Genomic DNA, 27,942 nt, shown 5'->3' with positions numbered 1-27,942 from the left:
GTTTGTCCTTTTAGACTTTCTCACAGTCTGGATTTTGCTGGTTCCATCTTCATGGTGTAATTTAACGTGTTTCTCTAAATTTACTGTAAACTGCTAGGACCAAAAAGCTTGATCAGATTCAAGGCATGTGGGATCTTAGTTCCCCATCCAACCAGGGATCGAACCCCCATCCCGTGCAGTGGAAGTGTGGAGTCTTAACCACAGGACCACCAGGGAAGTCCCCTCAGGGTATTCTTTTTTTTTTTTTCCCCCTGGCATGCGGGCCTCTCACTGTTGTGGCCTCTCCCATTGTGGAGGACAGCCTCCAGACGCGCAGACTCAGCGGCCATGGCTCACGGGCCCAGCCGCTCCGCGGCATGTGGGATCCTCCCGGACAGGGGCACGAACCCGTGTTCCCGGCATCGGCAGGCGGACTCTCAACCACTGCGCCACCAGGGAACCCCAGGGTATTCTTTTTGAACTTACTGCAGTCAGGTTTTTGTCCCTAGAACTTCACTGAAATTGCTTTTATCAAAGTCAACAAAGAATTTGTTAAACCCAGTAGTCAGTTCCCAAATCTTAATTTTATTTGTCTCTTCAACTTTATTTGATTACTTTGCTTCCTTCTGGACATTCCTTTTCCACTTGGCTTCCTGGCCACCACATTCTCCAGATCCTCCTCCAACCTTATTGGCTATCACTTTTCTGCTTCCTTGCTGTTTCATCTTCATCTCCCCAATCTCTAAACATTGGGAGTTTCCCAGAGCTTATTAGTATTCTTCTGTATCCTGCCACAGTCAGGGTGATCTCCTCTGGTCCAGTGGTTTCAAATATTACTAATATGCCAAGGGCACTCATAGCTACATTTCCAGCCTGGACCTCTCCCTTGAACTCCACACCCATCTAACTGCCTACTAGATGCCTACTTGTACAGAAACCTTGACGTTAACGTGTCCTAAAAATCCTCTTGATTTCTTCTCAAAGCTTTCTATTATTCCTGAGTCTTTCCTGTCTCAGTAAGTGCATTTCCAATTCTTTTAGTTGCTTAGACCAAAAAGCTTTGAGAGCTCTTTTCTCTCATACCCCACACCTAATCCATTAGCAGTTCCTGTTGGGTCTACCATCTAAATATTTTCCACAGTGACCTCATTCCCATAGCTGCTACCACCCCTGCCCTAGCCAACATTATCTTTTGCGTGGAAAGTCGACTAGCCTACTAACTGGTCTCCCTGCTTGTACTTTTACATATAATTTTTCATACAGCAGCTAGAGTGATTGTTTAAAAAAAGTTTGTCAGATCATAATGCTTCTTGATTCAGAACCCTTTGTTGGTTTCTCATGTCTCAGAATAAAATCCAAAGACCTCATCATGGCTTGCAAATCCTATAAGATCTGATCTCCCAGCATCTTTCTGACCTCATCTCCTACCGTTCTCTCTGCTCCAGGCACAGTGGTCTCCTTGCTGTTCATCAAACACCAAGCAAACTCCTGCTTTTTCCTTTATACTTGATTTTTCCTTGCCTGGAATGCTCTTTCAGCTGTCTACATGACTTTTTCTTTCACTTCTGTTTTATGCCTACTTGTCACCTTTTCAAAGAGGTCTTCTTTGACAAACCTATCTAATATGGCTAACTACCTCTCCCCCCCACACACACATTTTCTATCCCCATAACCTATCTTATTTTTTTAAAATAAATTTATTTATTTATTTTTATTTTTGGCTGCATTGGGTCTTTGTTGCTGTGCGTGGGCTAAGCGGCGAGTGGGGGCTACTCTTCATTACGGTGCCCGTGCTTCTCATTGGGTGGCTTCTCTTGTTGAAGAGCACGGGCTCTAGGTGCACGGGCTTCAGTAGTTGTGGCTTGCGGGCTCTAGAGCGCAGGCTCAGTAGTTGTGGTGCACAGGCTTAGTTGCTCCGCGGCATGTGGATCTTCCCAGAGCAGGGCTCGAACCCGTGTCCCCTGCATTGGCAGGTGGATTCTTAACCACTGCGCCACCAGGGAAACCCTAACCTATCTTACTGTTTTATAGCAGTTATTACTACCTAATTGGCAAAAAAGAAATACAATATAATCTGCCCCACACCCCTATAAAACCTTCATGAGGACCAGGTCTTTATTGTTATTATTAAAATTATTCACTTGAACAATGTTTCGCACTTACGATACAGTAAATATTTGTGGTTTTTGTTTGCTTGTTTGTTTGTTTTTTGTGATACGCGGGCCTCTCACTGTTGTGGCCTCTCCCGTTGCGGAGCACAGGCTCCGGACGCGCAGGCTCAGCGGCCATGGCTCACAGGCCCAGCCGCTTCGCGGCATGTGGGATCTTCGCGGACCGGGGCACGAACCCGCGTCCCCTGCATCGGCAAGCGGACTCTCAACCACTGCGGCACCAGGGAAGCCCTACAGTAAATATTTGAACACATTTACGAGTCAATGAATGGATGACTTAATGAATGATAGATTTTCAGCACGTGTTAGTTTGTAGTAGTATAGTGTACTGATTAAAAGCCCAGGCTCTGAAATCAGACTGCCTGTTTGCAAATTGTAGCTTTGCCACTTTCTGTGAACATGTTTTTTAATCTCCTTGTGCTTCAGTTTCCTCAGTATAGTATAGTACCTGCCTCAAAAGTTATGTTGTAAGAAGTCACCAAATGTATATCAGATATATAATACTCAATACATGTTAGCTGTTATTGTTGTTGTAATTTTGGGTTATCCCCGAGTATATTGTGAACTACTTAAGCAAAGTAACTGACTTATTAATTAATCCATGTATCTATAAAACCTCGAACATAATAATTGTTCAATAAATAGAATAGATAAATGACTTTTTATGTTTTTGATTTTTAAAAAATTGTCTATGGGGGCAGTGAATTTCAGAAGAGAATGGGGGTTATAGAAAAATAAAACATTATTAAGCCAATCTTGATAGTCATCACATGTAAATAAAACAGCAGAAAGTTATTTTTTTAAACACATAAAAGGTTTTTAAAAATTTTAATGCCTAATGCTAGAGAGGGCATAGGAGAGAAATCTGGTGATAGTAATGCATTTATATGCCAGTTTGGTAGTAAATACCAAGAGTCAGAAACATGTTTCTGTTCCTATCCTTTGACCTGGTAGGTCTCTTTCTGAAATTTATCTGAAGGAAAAAATTCTATATGCCACTTTCCCTCTGTAGCTCCCCCAAATAAAACAGTAGGTGCTTGATGCAGAGAAATTCACTTAGCATAGTTGTGTGAAATGTTGTAGCTGTTTATTTATATTAATATTTATTGAAGAGCTACTACTTTTTTTAATGACTTCTGTGCCAGGCACATCTAGAATGTATAGGTCATTTTATCTAATTTTTAAAATAAGGTAACTGAATGTACCTCAACATAAGAGAGGCCATATATGACAAAGCCCACAGCTAGTATCCTACTCAGTGGTGAAAAGCTGAAAGCTTTTCCTCTGAGATCAGGAGCAAGACAAGAAGCCTCCTCTCAACACTTTTATTCAAATAGTGCTGGAAGTCCTAGCCAGAACAGTTAGGCAGGAAAAAGAAAGAAAAGGCATCTGAATTGGAATGGAAGGAGTAAAATTGTCTCTATTTGCAGATGACATGCTATTATATATAGAAAACCCTAAAGACTGCATGAAAAACTATTAGAAGTAATAAATGAATTTAGTAGAGTTGCGGGATACAAAATCAATATACAAAATCTATTGCATTTCTGGACTTCCCTGGTGGTCCAGTGGTTAAGAATCCGCCTTCCAGTGCAGAGGACGCAGGTTTGATCCCTGGTCGGGGAACTAAGATCCCACATACTGTGGGGCACCTGAGCCCGCGCGCCGCAACTACTGAGTCCGTGTGCTCTAGAGCCCACGTGCCACAACTAGAGAGCCCACGTGCTGCAACTACTGAGTCCATATGCTCTGGAGCCTGTGTGCCACAACTAGAGAAGCCCATGCAACACAACGAAAGATCCCACATGCCTCAACGAAAGATCCCACATGCCTCAACAAAGATCCTGCGTGCCGCAACTAAGACCCGATGCAGCCAAATAAATAATAAATTTATAACAAAAAAGCCAAAATCTACTGCATTTCTATACACTAACAACTAAATATCAAAAAGATAAATTTTTTAAAAGTCCCATTTATGGTAGCATCAAAAACAATAAAATGCTTATGAATAAATTTAACCAAGAAAGTCAAAGATCTAGGGGCTTCCCTGGTGGCGCAGTGGTTGAGAGTCCGCCTGCCAATGCAGGGGACACGGGTTCGTGCCCCGGTCTGGGAAGATCCCACATGCCGCGGAGTGGCTGGGCCCGTGAGCCATGGCCAATAAGCCCGTGCGTCCAGAGCCTGTGCTCCGCAATGGGAGAGGCCACAACAGTGAGAGGCCCGCAGACCGCCAAAAAAAAAAAAAGAAAAAGAAAGTCAAAGATCTACACATTGAAAACTATAAGACATTGATGAAAGCAATCAAAGAAGACACAAATATGTGGAAAGATATCCTGTGCTCATGGATTGGAAGAATTAATATTGTTTAAATGTCCACACTACCCAAAGTGATCTACAGATTCAGTGCAGTCCCTATCAAAATTGCAATGACAAAAAAAAAAAGAAAAAAATTGCAATGGCATTTTCTACAGAAATAGAAAAAACAATCCTAAAATTTATGTGGAACCACAAAAGACCCCCAATAGCTAAAGCAGTCTTGAGAAGGATGAACAAAGAAAACTTCCTGATTTCAAACTATATTATAAAGTTATGTCAAAACAGTGTGGTATTGGCATAAAAATAGGCACATAGATCAATGTGAGCCCAGAAATAAACCCATGCATGTATGGTCAGTTAGTTTTTGACAAAGGAGCAAAGACTATACATGGGGAAAGGATAGTCTCTTTAATAAATGGTGTTGGGTAAACTGGATAGCCATATGCAAAAGAATGAAACTAGACCCCAACTTATACCATATATAGAAATTAAAATGGATCAAAGACTTTAACAGAAGACCTGAAACCATAAAACTCCTAGAAGAAAACAGCACGTGAGCTCCTTGACATTGGTCTTGGCAATGATTTTTAAAATTTAATAGCAAAAGCAAAGGCAACAAAAGCAAAAATAAAGAGGTGAGACTCCATCAAACTAAAAAGCTTCTGCTCAGCAAAGGAAACCATTGGCAAAATTAAAAGGAAACTTATAGAATGGGAGAAAATATTTGCAAACCACATACCTGATAGAGGGTTAGTATCCAAAATATACAAGAAACTCTTACAACTCCGTAGCAAAAAAACCAACTCAGTTAAAAAATGGGCAAAGGGCGGAGCAGCTAAGCCTATGCACCACAACTACTGAGCCTGTGCTCTAGGGCCCGCGAACCACAATTACTGAGCCCGCGTGCCGCAACTACTAAAGCCCACGTGCCTAGAGCCTGAGCTCTGCAACAAGAGAAGCCACTGCAATGAGAAGCCCGCTCACCGCAACGAAGAGTAGCCCCCGCTCACCGCAACAAAGAGTAGCCCCCGCTCGCAGCAACTAGAGAAAGCCCGCACAGCAACGAGGACCCAACGATGAAGACCCAATGCAGCCATAAATAAATAGATAGATAGATAAATTTATTAAAAAAATAAAATGGGCAAAGGACCTGAATAGACATTTTTCCAAAGAAGACATACAAATGGCCAACTGGTACATAAAAGGTGCTCAGCATCACTAGTCATCATGGAAATGCAAATCAAAGCCACAGTGAGATATAACCTCATACCTGTTAGGATGACTTTTATCAAAAAGACAGGATGATAAATGCTGTTGTGAGTGTGGAGAAAAGAGAAGCCTTATACACTGTTGGTGGGAACATAAACTGGTATGGCCACAATGGAAAACTGTGTGGAGGTTCCTCAAGAAATTAAAAATAGAGCTACCATATGTTCCTTTACCAGGGGGGAAGGGTGGAGGGGAGAGATAGATTGGGAGTTTGGGATTGACATGTACACACCGCTGTAATTAAAATAGATAACCAACAAGGACCTACTGTATAGCACAGGGAACTCTGCGCAATATTCTGTAATAACCTAGATGGGGAAAGAATTTGAAAGAAATAGACACATGTATATGTATAACTGAATCACTTTACTGTTCACGTGAAGCTAACACAACATTGTTAATCAACTATACTCCAATATTTAAAAAAAAAAAAAAGAATAGGGCTGCCATATATTCCAGCAATCCCACTTCTGGGTATATATCCGAAGGAAACGAAACCATTATCTTGAAGAGATATCTGTACTCTGATGTTCATTGCAGCATTCACAATAGCCAGGGTATGGAGACTGTCTTAAGTATCCATCAGCGGATGAATGAATCAAGAAAATGTGATGTGTGTATATACACACACACACACACACGTATACACATAGTGGAATATTACTTAGCCTTAAAAAAAGAAGGGAATCCTGTTATTTCTGACAATATGGATGAGCCTGGAGGGCACTATGCTAAGTATAATAAGACAAAGACAAATACTACATGGTATCACTTATATGTGGAATCTAAAAATAAAAAGTCAAACTCAGAAACAGTAGAAAAATGGTTGCCAGGGAGTGGGGGAAATTGGGAAAAGTTGGTACAAGGGTACAAACTTTGAGCTATAAAATAAATAAGGTCTGAGGATCTAATGTATAACATAGTGACTATAGTTGATAATACTCTGTTGTATAATTGAAATTTGCTGAGAGAGTAGAACTTAAATGTTCTAAGTCCCCCCTCATCCCCCAAAAAAGGTGAATATGTGGAGTGATGAATGAGTTAATTAACTTGATGGGGAGAATCTTTTCACAGTGCACAGGTATGTCAAATCATTGTGTTGTGCAGTCTAAATACCATTTTAAAAAATACACTACCAAATGTAAAATACATAGCTAGTGGGAAGCAGCCGCATAGCACAGGGAGATCAGCTCTGTGCTTTGTGACCACCTAGAGGGGTGGGATAGGGAGGGTGGGAGGGAGACGCAAGAGGGAGGAGATATGGGGATATATGTGTACATATAGGTGATTCACTTTGTTATAAAGCAGAAACTAACACACCATTGTAAAGCAGTTATACTCCAATAAAGATGTTAAAAAAAAAAGATCCCACATATAAGTGAAAATAATAATAATAGGCAACTGAGTCTTAGAGGCTGTGACTTTCCCCTGGTCATTAGATCTGGAATTTGAACTCAGGTTTGAGACCATACTTCAGTTGAAGTAATTAATATAATTACTCCTTTTATCAGTTAAGAGTTTTAGTTGCAAATAACAGCAATCCAACAGAAACTAATTTAAGCAAAAGGGGTTTATTGGCTCATGGAACGCAAGGCAGGTTGAATAGAAGGCAATAGGAAGAACCGGTTTGCAGCTGAGCTTGCATCTGGAGCAGGTGGAACTAGTAACTGATGGTATCAGACTACTCCATCTCTTATTTTGATTTCTCTCTATTTGTAGCTCTCTACTTGTAGCTTCCATTTTCTCTCACTGTTGATTGGCTTTTTCTACACATCAGAACACCTGATCTCCAACAGCTATTATATCTCACAGCTTTAGTCCCTGAAGAGGAAATACCTGATTGTTTAGGTCCCAAGTTAAAACAAAAAAAGTCCCAGGGAAAAGGCTTATTACTTTCTCTTGGTTCTGGTGTCCATCCCTAGATGAGTCAGTTGTGGTGTCAAATTCACGTAAGAATATATCAATTGCTGGTATTCATGTAGTACGTGAGAGAGTGTGTAGTTTTCAAGAGAATAGCCAGTAGGTGGAGGAAAAGGGTGGGGTTGTGTTTAGCATACAATCCTGTGAATATCCACTACAACTGCTTATGTTTCACTATTTATAATAGTGAAACATTGGAAGCAAGCTAAATATTCTTGAGTGGAACCTGGTCAGTTTTACTTCATCAACTTAATGTATTATTGCATAACCATTAAAATTATGAATATGAAGACCTTAGTAATACAGATATGCTTATGAGGCTATGTTAAGTGGGAACAGAATATAACATTTTATATACAGTGTGTTTGCTACTGTGAAACTTGAAAATGTAATGGAAGGGATTCAGATTACTCAAACAAATTTATGAGGTAGTGTGACAGAGGGTCACTGTGCTCCACAGTCTGGTCCCTAGCTTTGCAGATCCTGATGCTTGGTTTTGCCAGGCATCCAGAGCTGATCATCACCTTGAGGGACCGATTGATGCTAACCAAGTTCACAAGAAACTAATATATAAGTCATAATGCCAATTTAATTATTTACAAAGAAAAATACTATTTCCAGAGCATAAAGAAGATTCATGTTGACTAGTCAGCGACTTATCTCCCTCCGGCCATCTATATGGGTATACAGACAGTAATCAGAAGGTTGCTTTGTAATCGTGGAATCAGAACAAGGGACTTAATATGATGTGCTCTTTAGTATTAGGGATAGAAATATGAGTCACTCATAAACTCTGTCCTCAGGTCACTCAATTTGTAAGAAAATGCAGGTAGTTAAATAGCTATAGAATTTAGCTACTATGTGGAGTAGACAGATTATTTTATTAGGCTCAGAACTTCCACTAAAGAAAACTAAAAAATCTGGATAAGATGGAACAAAATGCCTTCTTAAGAGGATGGAATAATTAAGAATAGGTTACTGAAAATCAGACATTCTGTATCACAACCACTAGTTGGGAGACTATTTCCCTTTATTTTTATAAATGTATTTTATTTATTTTTGGGCTGCGTTGGGTCTTCTTTGCTGCGCATGGGCTTTCTCTAGTTGTGGCAAGCAGGGGCTACTCTTTGTGCGAGCTTCTCGTTGCGGTGGCTTCCGTTGTTGAGGAGCACGGGCTCTAGGCGCGTGGGCTTCAGTAGTTGTGACACGTGGGCTCAGTAGTTGTGGCGCACGGGCTTAGTTGTTCCGAGGCATGTGGGATCTTCCCAGACCAGGGATCAAACCCGTGTCCCCGGCATTGGCAGGGAGGGGAATTCTTAACCACTGCGCCACCAGGGAAGTACCCCCTGAGTTAATTTTTGAAAAAAGTTTTAGGTCTGTGTCCAGATTCTTTTTTTTTTCCCCCTTTAGCATGTGGATATCCATCCACTTATCAGCACCATTGCTTGAAAAGACTCCTTTTTCCGTTGAATTGCCTTTGCTCCTTTGTCAAAGATCAGTTGACTTGTGGTTCAATTTTGGGGCTGTGTATTCCTCTGATGTATTTTTCTATTCTTTGACAAAAACCCACACTGTCGCAATTATTGTAGCCTTATACATTAGCACCAAAAAAAGAAAAGAAAGAAATACTTAGGTATAAATCTAACAAAATATGTACGAGATCTATGTGAGGAAAACTACAAAACTCTGGTTTAAAAAAATCAAAGAAATCAAAGAAAATCTAAATAAATAGAGATATTTTATTATACATGGATAGGAAGACTCAGTATAAAGATGTCAGCTTTTCTCAACTTGATTTATATACTTAGCACAATTCCAAGCAAAATCCCAGCAAGTTATTTTGTGGATATTGACAAACTGATTGTAAAGTTTATAGGGAAAGGCAAAATACCCAGAACAGCTACATGATATTAAAGGAGATTAAAGTCAGAGAACTGATTGACAGTACCTGATTTCAAAACTTACTGTAAAATATCATAATCGAGACAGTGTATTATTGACAAAAGGATAAACAAATATATCAATGGAACACAATAGAGAGCACAGCAGAATGGGTTCCAATCTCAGTTCTGCTACTTACTAGCTATGAAATTTTAGGCAAATCATTTTAGTTTTCCTCATCTATAAAATCATTATGAAGTTTGGGGTTCCATTTGTTTATTTTTGCTTTTATTTCTATTGCCTTGGGAAACGTTGGTATGATTTATAATCAAACTTACAAGGTTTTGCACAGCAAAGGAAACCATAAACAAAATGAAAAGGCATCCTACGGACTGGGAGAAAAATATTTACAAGTGATGCGACCGACAGGGCTTAATTTCCAAAATATACAAACAGCTCCTACAATTCAATGACAAAAAAACCCATTAAAAAAGGTGGGCAGAAGACCTAAATAGACATTTCTACAAAGAAGACATAAAGATGGCCAACAGGAACATGAAAAGATGTTCCACATCGCTAATTATTAGAAAAATGAAAATCAAAACTACAGTGAGAGGGCTTCCCTGGTGGCGCAGTGGTTGAGAGTCCGCCTGCCGATGCAGGGGACACGGGTTCATGCCCCGGTCCGGGAAGATCCCACATGCCGCAGGGCGGCTGGGCCCGTGAGCCATGGCCACTGGGCCTGCACGTCCAGAGCCTGTGCTCCGCAACAGGAGAGGCCACAACAGTAAGAGGCCCACATACCGCAAAAAAAAAAAAAAAAAAACCTACAGTGAGGTATCACCTCACACCAGTCAGAATGACCATCATCAAATTTACAAATAATAAATGCTGGAGGGTGTGTGGAGAAAAAGGAACCCTCCTACACTGTTGGTGGGAATGTAAATTGGTACAGTTACTATGGAAAACAGTATGGAGGTTCCTCAAAAAACTAAAAATAGGGTTGTCATATGATCCAGCAATCCCACTCCTGGGCATATACCCAGACAAAACTGTAATTCGAAAAGATATATGCAACCCTATGTTCATAGCAGCACTATTTACAATAGCCAAGACATGGAAACAGCCTAAATGTCCATCAACAGATGAATGGATAAAGAAAATGTGGTATATGTACACAATGGAATATTACTTAGCCATTAAAAAGAATGAAATAATGCCATTTGCAACAACATGGATGGACCTAGAGATTATCATACTAAGCAAAGTAAGTCAGAAAGAGAAAGACATACTATATGATATCACTTATATGTGGAATCTAAAATACAACACAAATGAACATATCTATGAAAGAGAAACAGATTACAGACAGAGAGAACAAATTTGTGGTTGCCAAGGGAGAGGCTGGGTTGGGGAGGGAAGGACTTGGAGTTTGGGATTAGCAGATGTAAACTATTATATATCGGATGGATAAACAACAAGGTCCTACTGTATAGCACAGGGAACTATATTCAATATCCTGTGGTAAACCACATTGGAAAAGAATATGAAAAAGAATATATATGTATAACTGAGTCACTTTGCTGTACAGCAGAAATTAAACACAACAATGTAAATCAACTATACTTCAATAGTAAAAAAAAAATTATTGCAAGGTTTGGTAAGAGCTTGATAAATTTTATCTGTTGTTCATGTTCTGATTTTATCCTGACAGGATTCATAAGAAAGAGGCAGGTTAGGTATCATTTCCATTTTATAGATCAGGAAATAGAATTTCAGGGCTATTAATATTTAACAAAGGTCAAGTGGTTAGATAAATGGCAGAGCCAGAATTATGACCTAGTCTAGAATTACTCATTATTACCTGTCTCAGTTTAGGATAGCAGGAAAGATTATGCCCTCAGAAAAGATCTTACAAATATATGAAAACAAAATTTAAAAATAAGTGATGCAGGTGGCACTTTAATGTACTTTCATCCACAGTGAAGAAAAGTTGTTAATTATCTTTTTTCCTATTCTCTGGAAGAATTTGTTTAAGATTAGTATTATTTCTTTCCTTAAATGTTTGGTATAATTCTCTAGTGAAGCCATCTGGATCTGGAATTATTTAGTGTGTGCATGTGTGTGAATATTTTTAATTGTGGATTTAATTTTTTCAGATAGTTACAGGACTTTTCAGATATTTTAAATGTAAATTCATTTAGATAATATTTACTAACTGAATTTATTGTTTGAATTTTGTTTAACAAAGCTACAACATTTTGAGCTTCAAAAACTTAATGTTAGATATCACCTAGGATTTGTTTTTTTCTTAACTGTGATAAAATATATATAACATTAAATTTGCTGTCTTAGCAATTTTTAAGTGTACGATTTAGTAGTATTTAAGTACATTCACATTGTTGTGCAACCAATCGCCAGAACTCTTTTCATTTTGCAAAACTGAAACTATACTCATTAAGCAACAATTCCTTTTTCTACCTTTTCCCCCAGCCCCTGGCAACCGCCCTTCTGCTTTGTCTCTATGAATATGACTACTCTAGGTATTAGGTGGAATCATACAGTGTCTTTTTGTGACTGGCTTATTTCACTTAGCATGACCTCTACAAGGTTCATCTATGTTGTAGCATGTGTCAGGATTTCCTTCCTTTTTAAGGCTGATTGATGCCCCATTATAGGTATATACCAGATTTTCTTTATCCATTCATGCGTCAGTGGACACTTAGGTTGCTTCCACCTTTCGTCTATTGTGAATAGTACTGCTATGAGCATAGGTGTATAATTATCTTTTCAATACCCTGCTTTCAATTCTTTTGGGTTTATACCCAGAAGTAGATCATGGATCTACTAGATCGTATGGTAATTCTATTTTTAATATTTTGAGGAACCACTGTACTGTTTTCCAAAACAGCTGCACCATTTTACATTTTATTTGAAAAGAGAACTTTTCAAATTTTATATGCTTTTGTGTACCAGTAAGCTGTATCTTTCTAGGACTTAGTCTATTTCATCAAACTTTCAAATTTATTAACAATGTTTGTAATGTCTTCTGTATCTGTAGTAATACTGATACTTTTTTTCCCGTTTATATTGGTTACTTAAGCCTTTTTTTCTTCTGTTGTAAAAGTCACTGGAATTTATCAATTTTAGTTATCTTTTCAAATAATTGAGTTTGTTGTTCCTTTTTATTGTATATTGTTTTTATTTTGTTCATCTGCTCTTACCCTTCTTTAAGTTTACTTTGCTATTGGTTGCATACATTTTAGATAACGATTTGTGCTTTGTTTATGCTCACCTGGGTTTGTGTGCTCCTTTCTACCCCTTCCAAAACAATTGTCCAAAGGTACCCAGTTTTTGTTTCTTTGTATGTTTGTTTTAATGAGGAAAGTAAAGTGGGGTGAAAGAAATTGGTATTAGAAACCATGTCATCTTTCAGCACTAGGCTTCAAGCATTATCAGCTGTACTTAAAACTCTAACTTACTCTGGTTGACAAGATTATTAAATGCAGCTTGTAAGAGTGTGTCTCTCTTTTTTTTCCCCTTCCCTGGCAGGACCTGTTGGGGCCCAGCCCCTACTCATGGTGCCCAGAAGACCTGGCTATGGCACCATGGGCAAACCCATTAAATTGCTGGCTAACTGTTTTCAAGTTGAAATTCCAAAGATTGATGTCTACCTCTATGAGGTAGATATTAAACCAGACAAGTGTCCTAGGAGAGTGAACAGGTAAGAATTCAGAGATCTTTTGCTTTTGGTATTTGTCTTTGCTTTAGAAATTATGTTTATCTTGTATATCTAAATAGCAATGATAATGTCTAACAGTTTGACCAAGAACAGATGGTAATTTGCTTTGAAATTGACTATACTTCAGAGGTGTGATGATGGGAAAAATCTACAAACAGCCTTGAAATTTTTCCATTATAACATAAATTCATATGTTTTCTCTGTGATAATAGAAAAGGTGCAAGTCATTTTTATGTGCTCTTGAAATCAGACTGAGCATTTTTTCCTTTGCTATTAGGTAATATCTATCGGTGCTTTCTTTTTTCTCCCCACCCCACCTCGACCTTATTTACCCCTTTCGTGATGTTCCCTTTAAGATGATGGTGGTTGTCATGGTTTCATGCCTTCTGTTCTCCTGATCCTCAACTCCTAACTGTTCCCTACTCTTTTATAGGAACAAGTATGTATGATATATAAAGATTTATCAATCTGCTTTCAATAAGCTTCTTTCACTTCCCCCAAATACTATGGATATGGATGTGGTTTAGATAATACAGGAACAGAAAAGGAATTTATGACGTGATGTATACCACAAAGGAGGGTTTTTAAAAAAAAATGACTTATGGACAAAATATTTAGAAAACAATGATGTTCAACTTAGCCTTTTAGTTTGTACTATCAAATACCCCAGCCTTTTCTTACTCAGTAAGTATTATTATTAAGAGCCTTCATTTAAAACGTAGATTTATTGCTGTCAAGAAATTTGTAATTTAGTAGAAGAGATAAGACACATAAGAAATATGACATGAATGAGCACTAAGAGACTTTTTAATAACATATAAAAGAAGACCATCATATGAGTGTTATAATTAACATGTAATAAAGAGTTCTTTCTGAGGTCAGGAAGCAAGTTGTGGAGTATTACAAGTGGAGGAATCTTAAAATTATCAACTAATCTGATGCCTTTTTTTTTTTTCCTGATACCTTTTTTGTAGCTGAAATCCAGAAAGGTTGAGAGGCTTACTCAACAACATTTCTAATAGCAAAGGTGAGACCAGCACTCCAGAATCCTGACTTGATAGTCATTAAGAAATATTTGTAAAGCAAGAAGGAAAGGAATTGGGCTAATCTAAACAGTTGGTAGAACTGCAGATCGTGTAATAAAGAGAACACTTTTTTTTTTTTTTTTTTAAGATGAGGCAGCAGTAACAAAGGTACAACAATTGAGAAGAACCAGGTTTAGTGAGCCTAAGCCAGGCTTAAGGGGGGAGGTTCTGGTCAGGTACTACAATAAGCTACCATCTGTGAGTACATGACTTCCTAATCTTGCTGTAGCCTCCACCTCTTTCCTGAGCTTCAGACTTGACACCTGAATATCTATAAAGTGCTTCAAACACAGGTCAAAACAACTTACTCTCTCAATCCCCATCCCCACACTCCACTCATACTACTATATTCTTTTGCTCTACCCAAATTCCCAAAATAGACCTTCCTTTTTCCTCCTGTTGGTTATCAAGTCCTATTGCTTCTGTTTCAGAAATTATTCCCTAATTTGGCCCCTCTCCATCCATACTGCTACCACCTTGGTTTCAGACCCTTATTTGTTATCTAGACTATTGTAATGATCTTCAAATTGGTCTCCCCTAACATTTCTTTCTTTCCCCATTCTCGATAAGTATCCATACTTCTGGCGTAGTTATTCTTTTAAATAAGAAATCTGATTATATCACTCCCCTGCTTTAAAATGTATTCAGCTCCCTATTGCCTACAGAATAATATCCCAAATTTAGTATAGCATACCTTTCTTAGTTTGGCTCTAACCTTTATCTTTTTTCATATTCTGCAACTCCTACCTGGAATGCCTTCTCTGCCCTTACCTATCTGGCAAACTTCTATTATTTTTCAAGACAAACCTTTTGAACTCCATAGTCAGATAGTAGTTCATTCTTTTTTTCTTTTCCTTTTTTACAAATAATATTTGGCAGTTTATTAACCAGTGGAGTATATTGCACAACAAATTACCTCACATCTTTCAGGAAGAAAAACAATTAAATTTGAAAAGTAAAGACATCACCCACTGAATTCGGACACAGTTAAAATGTGCTTTAAATATTTCTTTGGGAGAAGGGACACAACACTTCTACTCAATTAAGAGAAACATATGTACAGTCCAGGTCTTTTGTTTTCTTTACACCCATCATGCCATGAATTCATAGGTAATGGGTTCCAACAGTTCAGGCTCCTTTCCACTGGTTCTCATGAAGTGTGCTTCTCTGGGTGGAGCAGGCTGGCGCTTCAGCTGAACCCAAGTACCTTTCTCTTTGGCTTCCTTCTTTTTCTGATCGTTTTCCTTCACACATTTCAGAAAGCTGTCTTGGCTCTTAGAGTGCTTAATGTGCTTGATAGGCACATTAATTCTCTTGGCAAGAATCTTGCCCTTATTTGTTTACAACGATGCCAACATTGTGCTAGGTAACACTGTAGACTCTTCCAGTTTTGCCATGGTAACATTTGTGGGGCATTCCTTATGGAACAGTGCCCATTCGCTTGATATCTACAATATCACTTTCTTCTTGATTCGCATGTATGTGGCCAAAGGAACAACTCCGTGTTTTCTAAAAGGCCTAGAGAACATATAGCAAGTACCCCTTCTCCTTCCCTTTGTGTTGGTCATTTTGGTGAATTATTGGAAGATGGTGGTTCCAGCCGAAAGGCCAGATGGTAGTTCATTCTACTATGACCTTGTAGTACTTGGTTGGTGTACACTTTCATTACAGTATTTTTAGTGCGTTATTTGTTACCCTCTTCTCTCAGTGTAACCTCTTCATGAAAAGTAATATTCTTTATCATCATCTTTGTAGCCCTGATCTTAGCTCAATGATTGGCACATAATAAATACTCAGTAAAATGAATGAAATGCTTATAAAAGTAAAATGGGATGAGTGTGTTGGTAGGAGACAGGAAAGAGAACTGGACATTATAGAGGGCTTTGTATGCCTAGATATGGATTTTCAGTTCCCTACCCTTCTTTCCTAGGATATATAGGTTAGTCTTTATGTTAGTGTCCTTCTCTTTTGTCTGTCTTTGGGCTTACAGGGACCAACTGTCTTATGCTGCACTCTCAAATTCCCTTTTTCTTGTTTCTCAAAATGGGGGTGTTAATGTGTAAATTTGAATGAAGGATAATTCTGACCTTTCTGGTAGATGTTTACATTTTTAAAGGGCATTTATTAATCTAAGGAAGTCTCTTAACTGATAGAATGTCTAAGGCAGATATTTCTTAGCTGAATTCCTTATTATTGCCTCTTCACCTTGCCCTGCCTGAAAAAATTGCCCCTAACTTTAGCAGTATATAGTGAAGAATTCTTATACATTATTTATTGAATAGGAAAATTACATGACGAAAATGTTAGAAAAACAAAATCACTTGAAGACAAAATGGGATGGAATTGAGGAAGTGGTAGGAGTTGGAGGCTTGGGACTTAGAGGGATGTCAATTGAAATTTTTTTTAGTATTTCAGATGAGTTATGAGGGACTAGGGCATTGACAATAACGTTGGGTAAAAAAGAACAAAATTGTTTATTAGGTTTGTTCTTTTTCCTACCTTTTTTTTGGTAGAGGAATAATCACATGTTATATGTGTGTATATGAAGTTGCGTACCATAGAGTTTCATATGTAGATGCTCAACATGTTGGTTAAGTTTGGGAGGAAAATGTATATAATAAATTAGTGTGGTACATTCTGGTTTTAACTTACAGTCCTTTTGGCATCCCTAATTATATTTCATCTTTATGTTGCTTTGTCTTCTTAGGTTATTTGTCAGTAGGAGTAAAGGATCTGCAATTTAGATGTTCCCAAATGGAAATTTTTTTTATCGTGTACCTTTTATTTGAGTTTTGATAGGAGCTATAGGACTTCCTTGGGACTCTAAAATTGGCTTAACCAACTTTATACTTTGTTAATAATATTGATTTAATTTTATGTCAACATCCACAAAACTTATTCCCTTTATTTTCTTCAAAAGCCTAGCTTTTGTCTTCACTTTTTGCAATATCATGTAATTAGTCAGTTAAAATTGTTGGTGGGCTTCCTAAATTGGTTCAGTTCTTACACTTCAACAACTAGAATTCTAGAAGTTAGAAGAAACTAAATAGAACTTTACAATTCCTTTTCAATATGAACTAAACAGTTATGGGCCAAAATGCAGCAGTATTTAAATCAACACATATGAGGTTTCTCTTGTCCATATGCCACATGCTCAAATATTTGGCACTGTGGCATTAATCATAATAGTAGAATGATGTATTGCAGCCAAACAAGTTTCCACTTTAGTCAGAAGAGTTTTCTTGGACAAAATATCCAGGAAATGCTTGTGAATCATCTTGTGAGTCAATTTTTCTACTTTAGACTTTCTGTCTGTTGCCTTTTTTATCCTTTCCTCACTTCTTTGGGGAGTGTGTGTCTATGTGTTTCTTTTTTTCCCAATTTAATGATTTGATTATAAAATCATCATTAGTTAAAAGAGCATGTAAAGCAGATTTCAGATGTTTCTTGTTTTCTTTTAACAAGTGAATGGTCTTAAAAATTAATTTCTAGAAATATTATGACCTAAAGTATAAAATCTGTAACTTGAGATTTTTATGCTAGTTTGTCCAGCTACTAAATATATATGAGGGTAAACCATGAATAGACTGTTCCATATTTATTCAAAATTGTTAAATAGTGAAATAGATGGGGAAAGTTGTGTATGCAGCATGATTATAAATATAAGATCTCCTTGCATAAAGATTTGAAGGAATGTTGAAATAGTTGGTAATAGATTGTGATCGAAGTTTTTGGTTTAATTTTCTTTTACAAATTAAGCATTATCTTATAGTCATTGTACTAGTATGATTGCTGTTACTATTCTATTATGATTAATGACATAGTGCTGAGTGTGCATAGTGCATATGGATGTAATGTAATTCTAATGATTGAATCTTAGAAGGAAAAAATCTATATTGATATGATTTTAGCTTTTAAATAGAAATAGCAAGTCAGAGTGAAGAAACTCTCTTCTACTGTTATTAGGAATATTATTGGCATAGTGTAATAACAGGGTAGTGTGCCAAGAAAGGGATATTCTTTTTTTTTTTAACACATTGGGTTTTTTTGTTTGTTTGTTTTCTTTTTTTTGGCTGCTTTGAGTCTTCGTTGCGGTGCGTGGGCTTCTCACTGCAGTGGCTTCTCTTGTTGCAGAGCACGGCCTCTAGGCGCGCGGGCTCAGTAGTTGTGGCTCGTGGGCTTAGTTGCTCCACGACACGTGGGATCTTCCCAGACTAGGGATCAAACCCGTGTCCCCTGCATTGGCAGGTGGACTCTCAACCACTGCGCAACCAGGGAAGTACAGGACATTCTTCTTTTAAATAACATCCTTATTGATATAAAATTCACGTACTACACTATTCACTCATTTAAAGTGTGCAATTCAGTGGCATCTAGTATGTTCACAGTGATAATGTACAACTGTCACTGCAGTCATACTTTAGAACATTTTGTCCTCCACCAAAGAAATCCCATACTCACTAGCAGTCACTCCCCATTGCCTCCCTCCCTGCAGTCCCTGCCCAACACTAATCTACTCTCTCTCTCTGTAGATTTGCCTTTTCTGGACATTTAAATATAAATAGAATCATACAATATGTGGCCTCTGTGTGACCGACCTCTTTCATTTCACGTTTTTGTTTCTTTTTTTTTTTGTGGTATGCAGGCCTCTCACTGATGTGGCCTCTCCCGTTGCGGAGCACAGGCTCCAGACACACAGGCTCAGCGGCCATGGCTCACGGGCCCAGCCGCTCCGCGGCATGTGGGATCTTCCCAGACCAGGGCACGAACCCGTGTCCCCTGCATCGGCAGGCGGACTCTCAACCACTGCGCCACCAGGGAAGCCCCATTTCACGTTTTTTTTGCTTTTTTCTTTTTTGCGGTACGCGGGCCTCTCACTGTTGTGGCCTCTCCCGTCGCGGAGCACAGGCTCTGGACGCGCAGGCTCAGCGGCCAAGGCTCACGGGCCCAGCCGCTCCGCGGCATGTGGGATCTTCCCGGACCGGGGCACAAACCCATGTCCCCCTGCATCGGCAGGTGGACTCTGAACCACTGCGCCACCAGGGAAGCCCCATTTCACGTTTTCACATAATGTTGTAACATGTATTAGTACTTCATTCCTTTTTATTGCTTAATGATATTCCATTGTATGGACATTTTGTGTATCAGTTCATCAGTTGGTGGACATGTGAGTTGTTTACACATTTTGGCTCTTAATTATGCTGCTATGCACATTCATGTACAGAATTTTGTGTGGGACGTGTTTTCGTTTCTCTTGAGTGTATTCCCAAGAGGGGAATCATATGGTAACTCTATGTTTAACCTTTTGAGGAACTGCCAGACTCTTTTCTAAAGTGGCTGTATCATTTTACATTTCTATTAGCAGTGTGTGGTGATTCCAGTTTCTCTACATCCTCATTAACATTTATCTGTCTTTTTGATTATAGCCATCATAGTGACTGTTAAGTAGTATCTCATTGTTACATTGATTTGCATTTCCCTGATGGCTAGTGATATTGACCATATTTTTGTGCACTTATTGGCTATTTGTATATTTTCAGAGAAATGTCTATTCAGGTCTTTTGCCCATTTTTAAATTGGATCATTTGCCTTTTTGTTACTGAGTTGTAGGAGTTCTTTATACCTTATCAGATAAGATGATTTGCAAAAATTTTCTCCCTTTCTGCACCTTGCCTTTTTACTTCCTTTTAAAAAATTTTTTCTTTTTTCTTTTAATTGAAATATGGTTTATTTACAATATTATATTATTAGTTTCAGGTATATAAAATAGTGATTTGATATTTAATAGATTATATTCCATACAAAGTTATTTTAAAATATTGGCTATATTCCTTGTGCTGCCTTTTCAATTTCTTGATGGTATCCTCTGAAACACAAACATTTTTTTTCTTTTTCTTTTTTTTTTCTTTTTTTTTTTTTTTTTTTTTTTGCGGTACGCGGGCCTCTCACTGTTGTGGCCTCTCCCGCTGCGGAGCACGGGCTCCGGACGCGCAGGCTCAGCGGCCATGGCTCACGGGCCCAGCCGCTCCGCGGCATGTGGGATCTTCCCAGACCGGGGCACGAACCCGTGTCCCCTGCATCGGCAGGCGGACTCTCAACCACTGCGCCACCAGGGAGGCCCACATTTTTCATTTTGATGAAGTACAATTATTTTTTTCTTTTGCCAGCTGTTCTTTTGGTGTCTTATCTGTAGAGGGGTATGCTTCTGATTAAAATGATTTAGAAGACATACACCAGAAAACACTGCCGGTGAAAATCAAATGGTATAGTTTTGAACGTTTAGCTATCTTGGGGAAACTATATCATGCAAAATATGTCAGTTAAAAAAAAAGCAAATTTTATTTTCCTTGTTAGTTGTTAGTCACTTGGAAGATAGGAAAGCTAATAGATGGTGATTATTTCAAATCTCAAGATTCTTTTAAAGTAGCATTTAAATAAATTACTCAGTAGAAATTAACCTTTTGGCTAATATTCCTACAATATATTTGAAATTCAAAGATAGTCTTATAAATAAATATATGTCTGAACATCAGGGACTAGTAGGTAGGGTTTTTTCCTAATATCTATCTATTTGTGTAGATTTAAATTACAATAACAGCTGTATAGTATTCCATTGTAGGATGTGCCTTGACTTGTTTACTTCTAGTATGCTCCATTTTTTTTCTTAGGCTGAGTTAAATTAATTTAAAGCAGTTATCTGAATGTACCATATTATTGTACCAAAGCAGAATGCTATTAGTACTAGATTTCAGGATATATGGATCCTGACTAGAACTGTAATTCTAAAGCCTGCAGTAACTTTTAAAAAGATAATTTTTAAAAACTTCCCTATGTTTTCATTAACTGTTTAACTTATTGTGCCCCTGTTTGTGTCAGGCACTGTGCTAAGTTCTGGAGATAACAAGATAAATAAGACATGATTCCTGCCAAGGATTATATAGTCTGTATAGAATGACAAGTTCTGTGAGATGTGCAGTATATGCTGTGATAAAAGATTCCTGCTTTTGGTTAGCGAGGAAGATAGGGTACATGACATTGTTACCTGAGCTGAATAGTTACCCAGTGGACTAAGGGAAAGAATAATCCATAGAGAGAGAGCATGAGCAAAGGTGTGACATGTTTATGTAACAGAAATAGGCCAGTATAAATAGAGTAGCTAGAGTCTGAAAAAGTTGGCCAGCAAGTAGGTTATAAAGGATCTTAAATCCATGCCAAGGCTTGTGAATTCAGAAAGAGTAGAGAGCCACTGGAGGCTTTTGAGCAAATGAGGAACACCTATATTTAAAAGCATTTCTTTCTTTCTTTCTTTTCAGTGTTTTTTTTTTTTAATTGGATTATAGTTGAGTTACAATGTTGTCTTATTTTCTGGTGCTCAGCAAAGTGATTCAGTTTTTTTATGTGTGTGTGTGTGTGTGTGTGTGTTCATTCTTTTTCATATTCTTTTCCTTTATGGTTTATTACAGAGTACTGAATATAGTTCCCTGTGCTATACAGTAGGACCTTGTTGTTTATCTATTCTATATATAATAGTTTGCGTCTGCTAGTCCCAAACTCCAGTCCAACCCTCCCCTCCGCCCTCCCCCTTGGCAACCACAAGTCTGTTCTCTATGTCTGTGAGTCTGTTTCTGTTTCGTGGATAAGTTCATATGTGTCTTTTTTTTTTCTTTTGCTGTACCACGCAGCTTGTGGGATCTTAGTTCCCCGACCAGGGATTGAACCCAGGCCCTCAGCAGTGAAAGCGCAGAATCCTAACCACTGGACTGCCAGGGAATTCCCATATGTGTCATATTTTAGATTCCGTGTATAAGTGATATCATATGGTATTCGTCTTTCTCTTTCTGACTTACTTCGCTTAGTATGATAATATCTAGGTCCATCCATGTAGCTGCAAATGGCATTATTTCATTCTTTTTAATGGCTTAGTAATATTCCATTGTATATATATCACATCTTCTTTAGCCTTTCATCTGTCGATGGACATTTAGATTGTATCCATGTCTTGGCTATTGTAAATAGTGCTGCATTGAACATAGGGGTGCATGTATCTGTTCGAATTATAGTTTTGTCTGGGTATATGCCCAGGAGTGGGATTGCCGGATCATATGGCAACTCTGTTTTTAGATTTTTGAGGAACCTCTGTGCTATTCTCCATAGTGACTGCACCAATATACATTCCCACTCACAGTGTACAAGGGTTCTATAAAAGCATTTCTAGGGAATTCCCTGGTGGTCCAATGGTTATGACTCCATGCTTTCACTGCCAAGGACATAGGTTCAATCCCTGGTCAGGGAACTAAGATCCTGCAAGTGGCATGATGCAGCCAAAAAAAAAAAGAAGCATTTCTAATGGCAGTGGGGAGAATGAATTAGAGAAGAGAAAGACCGGGGTCATGGAGAACATTTGGAAGGCGATTGCAGTAGTCTTCAAACTTTTGATCTTGCATCCCTATTAGTTAAAACATACTTACCCATGCATTCAACAATAAATAAATAAATAAATAAATACACACACACATTTAAAAATTTTTAATTTATGGACATGTACTACTATTCTAACATTGCATAACTATTGAAAAATTAAAGGTGGGAAACAATATTTTGAAATAAACTATTTAAGAATAGATTTAGTAATCTGACGTGTTCTGATTACTGTACCAAAACCTGATAGAATATGTGCCACACACTTGAACGGAAATAAGTTACAACATGCTGAAGATGCATGAATGAGTGGGAGTTCCACTGTTAACTCTTATGTTGCAGAACTCCCATTATTGTCTTAGGATTCCTTGTGTACCTACCTATGTTACACCTGATCGTCAGATGTGGACTAAATGAGGATACCAGTGTCAATCCTTATTCATGAATTTTAGTCCATCTCAATTTGTAATTGTTAGATGAAAATTAAATATAAATACTTCTAACCATTTTTTCTCATACTCCAGCATAGCCACTAGCACCTCTAATACTTTTTTTTTTAATATTTATTTATTGGCTGCGTTGGGTCTTAGTTGCAGCATACGGGATCTTTTGTTGCGGTGCGCGGGCTTCTGTCTAGTTGTGACTCGTGGGCTCAGTTGCCCCGCGGCATGTGGGATCTTAGTTCCCCGACCAGGGATCGAACCCGCATCCCCTGCATTGGAAGAGGGATTCTTAACCACTGGACCACCAGGGAAGTCCCCTATTTTTTTTAATTTGTAGTATAGTTGATTTACAATATTAGTTTCAGGTGTATAACAGTGATTCAGTATTTTTGCAGATTATACTTCATTATAAGTTATTACAAGATAATGGCTATAATTCCCTGTGCTATGAAATATATCCTTGTTGCTTACCTATTTTATACATAGTACTTTATATCTGTTAATCCCATAGCCCTAATTTGTTCCTCCCCCCTCTTCACTCCCCTTTGGTAACTGAAGTTTGTTTTCTATAGCTGTGAGTCTGTTTCTGTTTTGCATATACATTCATTTGTATTATTTTTAAGATTACACATATAAATGATATCATACAGTATTTGGTCTTTCTCTGTCTGACTTATTTCACTAAGCGTAATATTCTCTAGGTCCATTCATGTTCCTGCAAATGGCAGAATTTCATTCTTTTTAATGGCTGAGTAATATTCCATTATCTCTGTGTGTGTGTGTGTGTGTGTGTGTGTGTGTGTGTGTGTTTACACACATACACCACATCTTTATCCATTCATTTGTTGATGGGCACTTGGGTTGATTCCATGTCTTGGCTATTGCAAATACTGCTGTTATGAACATCGTGGTGCTTGTATCTTTTCAAATTCGTGTTTGGTACCTACTTTTTTAGATTAGAGATAGTGTGTTCTAAGACTTAACTAGTAGCAGTGGCAGTGGCGGTGGAGCAAAGGCTTAGATGTAAGATTTAGAAGAAGAATGAATAATTTAGGTGTGTAGAGAAAGGGAAGAGATAAGAATGGCTTCATAGTTCCTTGCTTGTACAATGTTGATGGCTTTAACAGAAATACAGATGGTGAAAGGACCAAGTTTTTTATTTTCTCTTGACTATTTGGAGGTTGAATTGTGTAAGAAACATCAAAATGGATAAGTTCAATCGATTATTGGAAATAAGCGCCTAGAGCTCAGGAAATAAGTCAAGATTGAGATTTGAGATGTGTCAGCATATAGGTGATAGTTAAAAGCTAGGGAGAATGTGTAGCGTCAAGATAAGAAAACTGAGAATAGATCTCTGGGGATACTGTTGTTTCAGGTTGCCAGTGAAGACACTTAAAGATTGCAAAGGTAGGAGAACCAGGACAAAGTAGAAGCTGTTCAGAGAAAGTAAAGGACGGACTGTGATTTTCAAGGATTGATCACAGTGGCAAATGCTAAAAGAAGCGAGGAACGTAGAGACTGAAAAGAGGCTATGTCTATTAAGAAGTCAATGGTGGCCTGAGGGAGAAGTGTTCTAGAGGAGAATTGTTAGTATAAGCCACACTGAGTTAAAAATCTGTTGCTCAGTCTAAAGTAATCTATCAATTGTTTGTGAATACTAGAAATGGTTACTAGATTAGCTAGTGTGGTTATATAAGATTATGAAAGAATTCACACCCATATGAATTAGCAGTGAAGATAGTTTATGGTAAAATGCTCTGATGTACTACAAATTTTATAAGGTATTAAAAAGTTGATCTAAAGTATAACTCCTTTCTCCTCTACTCTGCATCTTTAAACTTTAACTTGATGCAAAGGTATGGCTACCTTCTCTGCTACTTGGTACAGAGTTATGAAGATAAATTAGAGGTTAGAAGGATACTAGGAGAGGCTGTCAGCTGTTTTCGCTGTGTTTTATAAACTTCTGGGTGATTTTAGCATCTTGTTATACCTTAGCAACCTTCCTTTGTTCTGTCTGTATTATAGTGGCAGGTTAATTTATTGTAGCTGGGAATACTAAACTAAGGTGAATAGTCACTTTTAGAGGAAAATACTATTTTACGTTTTCTCCTAAAGACTAAAATAATATTTCCCATTCTACCTTTTGGGAGCAGAGAATTAAGAGGTACCTAAAAACAAGATGAAGATGGGTCTCTGTGAGTTTATAGTAACAATTAACAGGAAAATAATTTCCTCTCCTTTTTACGTTAAAGTTTCCCTCTCCTACCATTTTTCTGCTGTATGAGTCAGGTGGTAAAGTGGAACTTACTGAAAACAATATTAAATTTTACTTTACAGTCTGTGCACCAGAGCATGATGGAGTCAAAAGACTTGGTACCAGAATATAGGAAGTGGTGGTTGAGGTAAGAGTGGGAAGGTAGGCTGTAGCCCTGTGTAAGACCTAATGTACTCAGGGAGGTTCCATTTTTGTAGTGATTGCCAGATATTCTTCAGGATTTTAAAATTCTGTCCTGAGGTTCTACAAAAATGCATCATATTATTCTCTGCAAGAATTCTTCCCTCTTCGGACTAAGGTTATTAGTAAAAGGAAGCCACTGGGCTTCCCTGGTGGCGCAGTGGTTGAGAGTCCACCTGCTGATGCAGGGGACACGGGTTCGTGCCCTGGTCCGGGAGGATCCCACATGCCACGGAGCAGCTGGGCCCGTGAGCCATGGCCACTGAGCCTGCGCGTCCGGAGCCTGTGCTCCGCAGCGGGACAGGCCGCAACAGTGAGAGGCCCGTGTACAGCAAAAAAAAAAGGAAGCCACTAAAGATTGGTTAGAAGTTCTTACACCCAGTTACTCAGATTTTCTTTCCCAAATTTCTTTCCTACATACTGCTTTAGAAGTTAAAATATTTTATGTATTTTGGTTTTGGTAGCTTTACTTTTTATTGTAAGCTAAGAAGCTGGCTTAACAGTACACACTTAAAATGTTATCCTGAAATTTCTACATTTGAACAAACGATTCCTCCCCTCATTGTTCATTGTTATAATAAAAGACTAGTGCTCCACAAACTACAATGTAGGGAAAATTCAGTTCACAGTTTCTGTTAATTAGCAGAATTCATTGTTTGTATTATTTACTATATTTGATGCTACTGCATTGTAATGTATGTTTGTTGTTAGGAAGACTTCCGTACCTCAGTATCATTCTTGAAGTACAATTTTGAGATAATTGTGCTTAAATTTTTATATAAAAATAGTATGATACATATTTACCATTTTCCCCCAAGGTACTTCCACTAATATCCCACATGGTCCCTATAACAGCCCTGAGACTATTATCTCATTTTTATTGATAAAGGAACTAAATTCAGAGAGGCCAAGTAAATTTCCCAACAATTTAGTGGCAGAGTGGGACTAAAAACTCATGTCTACTTATTTTTTCTCCAGTACATATGTTACCACATATTTTAAAGGCTCCTCAAGTTGGCCATTTCTCAGTTCAAACTTTCTTCATAATATAGTGAGTACCTTTGCTGCTACAGCTGACTAGATGACTAGATAAATTACTGTTTTAGAGAGTTTTTCCTCTAGTTTCACATGCCTGCCTGATGAATATTCTAATAAACTACGCTTTGCTATAGTATCATTTGAGATAAAAAATGACAAGTTGGGCTTCCCTGGTGGTGCAGTGGTTGAGAGTCCGCCTGCCGATGCAGGGGACGCGGGTTCATGCCCCGGTCCGGGAGGATCCCACATGCCGCGGAGCGGCTGGGCCTGTGAGCCATGGCTGCTGAGCCTGCGCACCCGGAGCCTGTGCTCTGCAACGGGAGAGGCCACAGCAGTGAGAGGCCCGCATACCGCAAAAAAAAAAGACAAGTTGCAGTTCCTGCATTTGTCATTTTGTTAATTTGCATAATAAAGTTCCATTAAAAGTCTAAATATATCATTTAATTATATCATATTAGTAAGAGATTAAAGTTAAAATTGCCCAATGTACATAGAATTCTAATACCATTCTGTAAAGGCTCAGAAGCCTTAAGTTCAAATCAATATTTAGTGTAATTATTTATAAAGGAGTTTCTGTATCTGATGCTATGATCTGCAGTTTCATTATTTGATATTCTCTTAATTAAATTTTGCTGTTAGAGGGGATTGTAGACATTATTCATTTCAATCTTCTAGTCGGTATCTTCTCTGACATAAGTGCTTTTTGAACAGTTCTAGCAAGGATGAACTCAGGTACTTTATGAGATAGTGTAATCCACTCGTGAATAACTCTGGTGGTTAGCAAATGTTGGAAATTTTTGTTCCAAAATCTAGCTTCTTAATATTTTCCAACTATTTGTCCTAATTCTGTCCTCCCATACAAGGAAGATACTCTACGCAGTTTTTCACATGACAGTCTGTCAAAATAGCTGAAGACTTCTCTAATTTCCTTTGACTCTTTCCTATTCTAGACTAAGAGTCCTTAATTTGATTTATTTTTGCTCATATTATGTGAGTTTCTATCAGGATTACCTTTTTATGATTATATTTCATTTGTTAGGGTCTTAAGTTTTTTCCAAATTGAACAGAGTACTCCAGTTTGAAATGACCTGTGTAATATTTGATGGGATGGTTACCTGCCTTATACTGGGTATTTGAATATATGCAACCTGAGTTCTTTAATTCTGAAGAAACTACATCACAGTATTAGTTGATTTTGGATTTATAGTCACCTAAATCCCCTTTG

General features: G+C 38.0%; 1 protein-coding gene across 1 annotated transcript in view; it reads left to right on the top strand.

Annotated features, from left to right (window-relative positions):
• AGO3 (argonaute RISC catalytic component 3) overlaps positions 1–27,942 on the top strand; it is a 127,943-nt gene that overhangs the window by 7,636 nt on the left and 92,365 nt on the right. The window contains exon 2 of the mRNA XM_060140571.1: positions 13,089–13,260. Within this exon, the coding sequence (XP_059996554.1) occupies positions 13,089–13,260 (172 nt within the window). The remainder of the gene's footprint in view (positions 1–13,088; positions 13,261–27,942) is intronic.

The sequence above is a fragment of the Lagenorhynchus albirostris genome, chromosome 2 (genome assembly GCF_949774975.1).
Source record: "Lagenorhynchus albirostris chromosome 2, mLagAlb1.1, whole genome shotgun sequence".
Taxonomy (NCBI): Eukaryota; Metazoa; Chordata; class Mammalia; order Artiodactyla; family Delphinidae; genus Lagenorhynchus; species Lagenorhynchus albirostris.
This window is presented reverse-complemented; position numbering and strand designations above follow the sequence as displayed.